We start from the raw sequence: 9,780 nt of genomic DNA, 5'->3' as shown, positions 1-9,780 counted from the left end.
TTTCCCGCACATTTTTATCAATTATTTAATACAAATGCATAACAAAAACAGGCATCATAACAGGAGAAAGCTTTCCGAATTTAAATATTGTGCTTATCTTTAAAAAACTCCCAATTTTTATGCAGCCGAGCTGTTTGTAAAGATTCGCACAAATTCCTCCAGCCGTTTTTTTCCGTCCGTATTAAGGCGGAAGAAATATCCGAATTATCAATTAGTTTTCTTTAATATTGAAGAACATATTCGTCAAGTTTAGGATTAATACTTGCTTTTCAATCAAAACATTCGCAACACACAAATTTTGGACCACTGTTGAAACGAAAAACTACGCAGTCTGTCAACTTGCGAACTAACAAGTTGCGAGTAATGTTATGCTCGATCTGCCACAGATGGCGACACGCGTTACTATATAACCATGGACATAGGAAACACGGAACTAGGCATGCCATCCAAACTTTGTCGAGCGGGGTTGAATCCACGGGAGGGGGGAGAATTCCATGAGTGGGGTGAGTCACCATCTTACGATTTGCTATTTGATTATGCGCACGAGCATTTTTGCCGACAAACTGTGCATGAAAATATAAACATATGGGCGCTGCCATGTTTTTCGTGGGACATCCAAAGGTGGTGAACCTCCCCCCTCATTGCATCTCCCACGCAATGGCATGACTAGTCCCTTGTTTCCTATGACCATGTATATAACGTTTAAAGAACACGATCACGTAATAAAATGACTATAAATCCTGTATCAAAAATATCTTAAATCAATTCTAGAATGTGAATAAACTATTACTAGTGTCGTACACTTTAAGATTACCACGGATTTACCTACAGTATGTGAGCATTCGCACAAACTGGGTCACTCGGCCAAAATGGGACATTTACCTTATTTAAACTTTGTATCCGATGTTAAAGGTTTTAAAACTTGCGCGCATTTTGGGCTACACCTGCGTCCTCTATTCGCAACTTTGTTTGGTAGGAATCTGGCAACACTGGTGACCATGAACTCATGATGTAATAAGTGGTTGGATTTCATCATGGCGTTTTTAACATTAATTTTAGTAGATTGTTATTGATATATTCCCAGAATTTTTAGATTTTAAAAGAGCTCATTTGATTTTTATGCACGTGTTACTTGCTTTCTTTGTGAAATAAATTTGAAACATTTGCAGATAAATTGTTTTATTTATGGTAACAAATGCAACATAGAATTTTCTAAAAATGACAGAAACTGATACCCGCACATCAACTTCAGAGAATGAGTTTTCAAATTTTTCTGAGGGTGATAATTTGAATTTGAATGAAATGACTGGGTTTTATGGTAAGTAGGCCTTGAAAATGTTCTAGAGAAAATATCTATCGGTGCTTCTTTGGTGTAATTGTCCACTGATGTTCCTGAAAGTGTTACCAGTATATGAATATGCGGGAGAAAGTTTACGTATAAATGAAAGCTATAAAAATGATCGAAAATTTTATTCGTCAAAGATTAAGGTTTGTTAATTTGTTTGCTTGGAAACAATTCAAAACCGGTAAAATTGGCTATTTTTAAATCAAAATCTATAAATATCTGTTTTTCTATGCTGAAAACGTGTGCGAAATTTCAGCTTAGAATAGTAAATACTTTGGCAGGAAATCCGTCTATTGTTAATAGATTGACTATTTTTCAGATGCTGTATTTTTTATGAAAGCTGTTCAAAAGTAGTGAAAGTAGAGAATTTTACTCCCAGATCTTTGTAGTATCAAAAATACTACTATGATATTTTTTCGGAATTTATTTGGTCAAAAAGGGCTGAAAGAAGGCAAATTCTTTGTTTTTCTTATAAATAATGAAATAACTCCGGGTACTTTCATTTTACAAAGTCGGGAGTACAGTCAGTGAATAGTTATTAGTTCTAAATGAATAAACAAAATTGTAAATTGCCCTCTGATAATTGAGAGATGCAATAATTTTTTTGATTACAATTATTACAGCTGTTATTTTGAACGTACATGGCACACCTTTTCAGAGCATGTAGATAAAGACGTAACTAATTGCAATAAAATTGTCTGAATTTTCATTTGTGACAGCTGAAAAAATCTCGTGTACAAAACGCGTCGAGATGTTTTGTTTTTAAATTCGAAGTGTATGTAAGTGTATCGGCTGAGCGCGCGTATTCATGGAATTCAAGAAATTCATGCGATTCAAGGAATTATTCAATTCAATGAATTGCAGGTATTCATGCAATTTAAGGAATTTTTGAAATTTGCGGAATTCATAAACTTCGTGATGGAATTCATGGAATTCGAATTTTTCTAACTTTTCTTCAAAATCTCGTGGGAAGGGGGACTGGAAGGCACCCCTGTAACTGCTAACAGAAATAATGTTGGTCAAACCCCTACCCCTTTCCATCATCTCGTGGGGGTCGGGAAGGCACCCCTGTGACTGTTCACAGAAATAATCTGTGAACCTCCACCCTTTTCCAAAGTCTCTTGGGGTGCGGGAAGGCATCCATGTGACTGTTCACAGAAATAATCTGTGAACCTCTACCCTTTTCCAAAGTCTCTTGGGGTGCGGGAAGGCATCCATGTGACTGTTCACAGAAATAATCTGTGAAACTCTACCCTTTTCCAAAGTGTCGTGGGGTGTGGGAAGGCATCCATGCGACTGTTCACAGACGTAATTTTGATCGAACCCCTACCCCTTTTCAGCGTCTCGTGGGGGGCGGAGGCATTCTTGTGACTTCACAGAAATAATTTTGGTTGAACCCCTACCCCTTTTCCACGTCTCGCGGGGTGGTGGGAAGGTACTCCTGTGATTGTTGACAGGAATAATTTTGGTTGAACCCCTACCCCTTTCCAACGGCTCGGGGGGAGGGGGGCACTCTTGTGACTGTTCACAGAAATAATGTTGGGCTAACCTGTGCCCCTTTCCAACGAATCGTGAGGGCGGGAAGGCACCCCTGTGACTGGTCACGGAAATAATTTTGATCAAAACACTTACCCTTTTCCAACGCGTGGTCGGACTGGAAGGCATCTCTGTGACTGGTTACAAAAATAATTTTGATCAAAATACTTACCCTTTTCCAACGTGTGGTTGGACTGGAAGGCTTTTCTTTGACTGGTTACAGAAGCAACATTTTTCCAAGGATTTTTAGTCTTAGAAACAAACTAACAAGATGGCTGAAATTGAGGATCGAACAGTAGCATTAAAAACAAATTGGGAAAATTTTTTTTTTTTTAATATCTTTTTGCCGCACTCTAGGCTCTATCCTTAAAATATGCTTTTTAGCGATACCGGCAATTTTTTTAGCCGGTACCGGCTTGGTATACTACAGCCTTTTAAATTTGGCCTTGATTTTTCCGGCGATTAACAATCCTGCATCTAAAGGTCGCAAATAGTACATATAATACTTCAAATCTTTTAAGAAATGTGTATAAAATGAAAACTAGATTTTTGGTTAAGGGCAGTTCGTAACGTTTTATACAAAATTAAGAAGTAAATGGCGGAATTTTTGAAAAAAGTATTCCAATTATTTCTTTATGAGCTCAGTGTATTTATTTAAAACAACGAATAGGAAGATACGAAGATAATAAAAAAATTGGTATACATATATCTAATCTACATCTGTTTCTCCCAAGGCCAAATTCGTCTTTGCTTTCATTGTTTTGCAAATGTATTCCATACGAAGCCAAGATCGGAAGAAATATGTCTATACTTCTAATGTATGCCTGTTTTCCGCAATATGAAATTCGTCATCGCGTTCCTTTCCTTGCGCATTTCTTCAACGCAAACAGTATAAAGATACCAATGTTATAAATAATGTGTACACGGAAAAATATACCGTTGAAGCAGGGAAATACTATAGAATATAATCTACAGAACTGAAATATATTTGAAGAAAGTAAGCTTATTTTTTGAAACAGCGAACTGTATATACGCTGTATAGAACTTCATAAGTTTTAATTCGCTACGTAACTTCCTAAGTTTCAAATGTCATTTAAAATTTAAATATCCCCTGGAATTTTTAGTCAGTAAGAAAATCGAAGAAATTGTATAATTTAGCATCCCAGTTTTGGAAACGTACACAAAATGTAAAAGAAGTTTTGCTATTAATTTCAGTTGTCTTTATTTCAATTTTGTATTTTTAATCCGTATACTTTTTACGTAAACTACACGGGAAAAATTTACCCAACTTGTGAGAGCAATTGGGATATATGGATCAAAAAGAGAATGTTTGACATTATTGAAATAATTTGCGACGTGCGAAATGTTGAAGAATATGTGGCAGTTCGGTGAACTTTAATAATGTAGATTAAAGTTTCAAAATTTACAGTACAGTTTTCTTAAAAGTAAACATCAATGCACGTGGTGTAATTATTAAAAACTATTCTGTCATACATTAAGGAAAAATTATGGATAAAATTTCATGTTGAAAAAAGTTTGCAAATATAAAGTGAAGCAAACTTTAAATAATGAAATTTTAATGAGTCACTTAAAATCGGTTATATAATGCCAAATTTCGGTAAACGGACAGTCGCAGATGCGTGCCATCTCCCTAATTTTGCCTAATTTTGTAGGATATTGAGCACCTCGCAAATATCTACCATTTAAAAAAAAAATTCGAATAAGGTGTTGAATTTTCAACTTACTGATAGTCCTTGTTGGAATTTACCATTTAATAATATATATTAGTTGAACAATTGCAAAATAAAATTAGAGTTTAAGTATGAAATTACAAAGTTGCTTACCATAGATCGAAGTTGACGCCCCTAGCATACAACTTTTTTTAGTGCTTTTTGCCATGTTAGTAGTTTTCCAATTAAATTTATAATTTTTTCTTTTATTTAGTTTGATGAAAAAATATTTTTCAATGAGAATAATACATGTTTGATACAAAAAATAATCCTACCACGAGAAAATCAAAATTGAAGATCACAGTACGATAGATATTTTTGGCCAAAAATTCGAAAAAAATAAAGTAGGGCAAGGAAACCAAAGGTGGGTCAGTGTCTAAATACGGATAAATCTTGTTTTTTTAACCGTAAATTAACTTAAAACTAAAATTCTTTTTCGAAATTGTGGTTTGGTGTGCTCGGCGATTTTCTTCTTTCGAAAAAAATAGAGCGAAGAGTTTGCATTAAATTTTGTGTGAAAATGGAATCCAGTGCTCTAAAACTCTTGAAATGTTGACAGTTGCATTCGGTGAGTCTACTCTGAATAAGAAAAATGTGTATAAGTGGTACAAGCTGTTCCAAGAAGGCCGAGAGGATGTCGAAGACGAACCTCGCCCTAGACGTCCCAGCACGTCAACAACAAATGAAAACGTTCAAGCAGTGGAAGAAATGGTGTTGAAAAATCGCCGAATTACCATCAGAGAAGTTGCTAAAGATGTTGGCATATCGGTTGGCTCATGCCATGTTATCTTTTTGGACGTTTTGGGCATAAGAAGTGTGTCAGCGAAATTTGTTCCAAAACTGCTTAATTTTGATCAAAATATCCATCGCATGACCATCGCTCAGGAGATGTTGAATGAAGTCAATAATGATCCTGATTTTCTCAAAAGAGTTATGACTGGGGATGAATCGTGGTTATATGGTTATGACGTCGAAACTAAAGCTCAGTGGAAGCATCCTGAGTCTCCAAGACCGAAAAAAGCACGTCAAGTTCGGTCAAATGTGAAGGTTTTGCTCACTGTCTTCTTTGATTACCGTGGCGTCGTGTATCAGGAATTCTTACCACAAGGTTGTACGGTCAATAATGAGTATTACCTTCAAGTTATGCGCCGTTTGCGAGAGGCGATACGCAAAAAACTTCTGGAACTTTGGAAAAACAATTCGTTGCTTTTGCATCACGATAATGTACCTGCTCATTCATCGTTGCTTATGAAAGATTTTGTGACCAAAAACAGCACCACAGTCATGCCTCAGCCTCCTTATTCACCGGATTTGGCCCCCAGTGACTTTTTTCTTTTCCCAAAACTGAAGAGACCCATGAAAGGACATCGATTTTCAACGATTGAGGAGATAAAAACTGCATCGCTGAAAGAACTCAAGGCTATACCACAAAATGATTATCAGAAGTGCTTCGATGATTGAAAAAGGGTTGGCACAAGTATATTATATCTGAGGGGGATTACTTCGAAGAGGACAACATAAATATTGAAGAATAAATGAATATTTTTTGAGAAAACCATAAAGTCACCTTATTTTTTGAACACACCTCGTACTTTATAGACCAATTTTTTAATCAAAATTAAAACAACTTCTCACTATTAAGAAGCAAAATTTCTTTTTCCGATCGATCCAAATAATTAACTTAATATGAACATTTGTTCAATTTTTTTCGGTCTTACGATCAAGTTTCAAATACAAAGACAAGGAATAATCGGAGTCAATAAGACTCAACGGAGGTATAATTTGCCTGATTATGACGACAGATTGAGGTCGAAACGTCGCAAAATGTGAAAGAATTTTTCTATTTTGATTAAATTATTGACTCGGATTATTCCTTGTCTTTTTATTTCAAACTTGATCGCAGGACCGAAAAAATTGAACAAATATTCATATTAAGTTAACTATTTGGATCGATCGGAGAAAGAAATTTTGCTTCTTAATACTGAGAAGTTGTTTTAATTTTGTTTAATCAATTTTAATATCATTTATGAGCCAAAAAAGGTTCGGTAATCTCAGCCAAGACAAGGCTCGACTTAAGACAAGTAAACGCCGTTTTACCTGTCATGGCCATAAAAGTAAGACGAAGGCCTATGTCTCGACTCAGTTTTGAGACGCAGCCAGATATCGATGTCTTGGAGACGAACTCAAGACATAACCAAGTCCAACTCAAGTCGAAGCATTTTTACTCGGGCTTTCAGCAGAATAAGTAAGGTCGTTAATATTCGAAGATTAATTTTTAAAATGTTTTTAGTCTCGTTGGTTTCTCACTTTTTTATATTTGTATTTTCTTTGGCTTTTTCTGAAATTTCTATTCGCCATTTTCGTACTTGCTTTTTGGCTTCCTCATTCTTAGAATGATCTTCTTTCAATTGAATTTTCCTAATTCCTCATCTCTCCATGCCTGATATGACTTGTTCCTTCATTTGCCTTCCTTTTCGTTTTGGGGTTAGAGAATAACGCAAATCTTGCATATTTCCGTTTTTACACATTTTAAAGCAGTTTGTTGTACAATTTAGGGTGATGTAGGTTTTGTGTGATGTTTCATTAATTGCATTCTAACTTGAAAACTGATAACAAAACACTTATTTTCTCTCTACACTGGTCAAATTAGCCTTATTTTTGTTTAACACATTTTCAGAAGTATTAGCAATTACATCTGCAGATTCTTTTTCTAAATGTAAATTACGCAGTCATTTTTGTTGGACGGGCTAGTTGTGAGGGATGCATTAGACTGTTATTTGTGGTTGAGTCTCCATCGCTAAGTTGCGAATTTACTCTTTATTTTTTAATAACAGACATCACTATATAATTATTTACATGATTTTTTTCAAGTACAGCTCTAGTAATTTATTTTAGAATATCGTTTCTGCCTTTACTCTGGTTTTCCCTGCCGATAGAAATCTCAGAGTATATGCTAAAGATTCTCAAGGCTCTGAGAATCTCTGACAAATTCGCCGCAGGCACTCAGGTAGATATATTTAAAGGTCCAGGTAGCTCGTTTAAATTTTTTGAACGCTTTAAAATGTCCTTTCCGAAACTGAAATAAAAATACGATCATAAATAACAAGCAGCGAGGCTGAAATTGAAATAAGAATTCGATAATAAATAACAAGCAGAGAGGCTATCTCAATAGAGTAGCCGACACTAAAGGGTGCTTTGTTAAACTTTCGGATTAAAATTTGGAATCTACGGGTTTCGATGATTTCAGATATCTAACTTTTTTTTAAATGTTTAAAATTGGAATTAATACAGCATTTCTCGAAAATGGAATGAGATACGCCAAAAAGACAACTTATTTGAATTCAACTAGAAAATTGTATATTTGTATATAAGTTATCATTATAAATAAGTCTCAAACCGACTTAGGAATTTCGCCTAAAAATACTCGTAAGATTTTTATCGGTAGGGTTCATTTTAATTTTTACGCAACAAAATAAACGAACATAATCATAATTTTTCGATTGCCAGGAATAGAAATCATTGCAAGAACATATAACCCAATTCTTGGTAGGGGGTGCCAATAATTGCATACGATGCTTTGGATTAATAATTCATTGGAATCCCCAATTATTTATTACATAATTCAGAATTATATCTTAGTTATTTTGGTAACAACAATGTTATTAAATCTTAGTTATTTTGTTAACAATTTTAACATTTTCTCGAAATATTCTGAAAAGAAAATAGTTACTTCCGTGAATTAGAACGTTACTACGGGTAAATTCAAAACTGGAATCATCTAAAGATTTTCTGTAGTAAACATGGAAATTTCTGACACCCTGGGAACAAGGATGAATTTTTTAATTTCAGAACATATAAGTTATTGTTTAGCATAAGATGAATAAATTTTGAATTAAATGGTTAATTATATTATGGCAAACCTCATTTCTGAAATAAACAGACTATAAACTATTAAACTCCATAAACAAACGGGCCATACTCATGACGTAAAGTGGAAGGAAATTCACAAATAATTTATTTATTATTCCATTCAATTGTTATAAACAAATTTGATAAATAAATTGACAAATAGTCTTATTATGGGTAATATTTTTGATTTGCTAAAAGTGCTTCACATTAATGTAGGGATGACATTTGATAACAAAAATAATTTAAAAGTTTATAACAACTATTGTTATAAACAATTCTTCTGGAAAAATATTAGAATTTGAGATTTTTCCAATTATAATTTCCTTCAATCGCCAGAACGACTGCAGGTATTCCTTAAAATAATAAATATTTAATAATATTTGATCAAATATAACAATTTAAATTTTTGTACACAAATTAGGTAAACAAATTCAAAATTTTGATCCTTTCGCATAGAATTTTTTTTCTGCACTGGAAATGTTTTAAGCTGTTACACGAATGGCTGCTAGTCACAAAACTATTTAGGAAATTAACAGTAACCATTGTTATTTTATCAAATATTATTAAATATTTATTATTATAAATATTAATTATTTATCACCGTTTTTTTTAAGTAGACTTAAAAATGTTCTACCTTAAAAATCTCTTTTACTTACAAATTAATTTTTTGTTGTATTTATTAAAAATATTTTCCATACATTTCGACACAAAACTGTTCGAAAAATACGAATTTTATAAAGACATGTTTATCAGATTTTAAATATTTCATAACAATTTCTCAAAGATTTGTACAGTTTTAAAAGATGTAAAGGGTTTCAAAGATTTTGAAAAGGTTACAGTTCACTAGATTTCAAAGATTTTAAAACATTTGGAAGATTTAAAAAGGTTTCAAAACATTTTAGAAGATTTTTTTTACTAATTATAGATTTCAAAGAATTCTGTGATTTCAACGAATAAAAAAGATTTCGCAAAGATTTAAGAAAAATTTCCTAAAGAAACCACGTCCCGAGAATTTTTGTGAACACATTCTAATATTGTGTTACATTGTTTTTAATACGTAACTAATTATTTATTTGAAATGCGCGGTGATTCCTGGGGAACATTACCTTTTTTCAGAATTTGGTTATACGTATATTTTGCGCACGTCTTATGAGTTTCGAAGCCTTTGACCAATTAGCGCAAGATCTCGAGCGCGGGAGATATGGAAACCGAATTAAAATCGCCTATATAGTACTTTTTTGCATTACACAAATGCAAGAC

The 9,780-nt window shown here is 33.5% G+C and overlaps 1 protein-coding gene across 3 annotated transcripts in view; it reads left to right on the top strand.

The window, feature by feature from the left end:
* Window positions 1-998: 998 nt before the first annotated feature.
* Window positions 999-9,780, top strand: part of LOC117173473 (sterol regulatory element-binding protein 2) — a 168,757-nt gene continuing 159,975 nt past the window's right edge. For 2 of the 3 annotated variants that reach the window (XM_033362076.1, XM_033362073.1), the window contains exon 1: window positions 999-1,318. In XM_033362076.1, coding sequence (XP_033217967.1) covers window positions 1,219-1,318 — 100 coding nt within the window. In that variant the 5' untranslated portion in view covers window positions 999-1,218. The remainder of the gene's footprint in view (window positions 1,319-9,780) is intronic. The other variant, XM_033362074.1, reaches the window with a different exon arrangement.

This window comes from Belonocnema kinseyi, chromosome 5 (assembly GCF_010883055.1).
Source record: "Belonocnema kinseyi isolate 2016_QV_RU_SX_M_011 chromosome 5, B_treatae_v1, whole genome shotgun sequence".
NCBI classification, from domain to species: Eukaryota; Metazoa; Arthropoda; class Insecta; order Hymenoptera; family Cynipidae; genus Belonocnema; species Belonocnema kinseyi.
The sequence above is the reverse complement of the archived record's forward strand: the minus strand, read 5'-3'. Positions and strand labels throughout refer to the sequence as shown.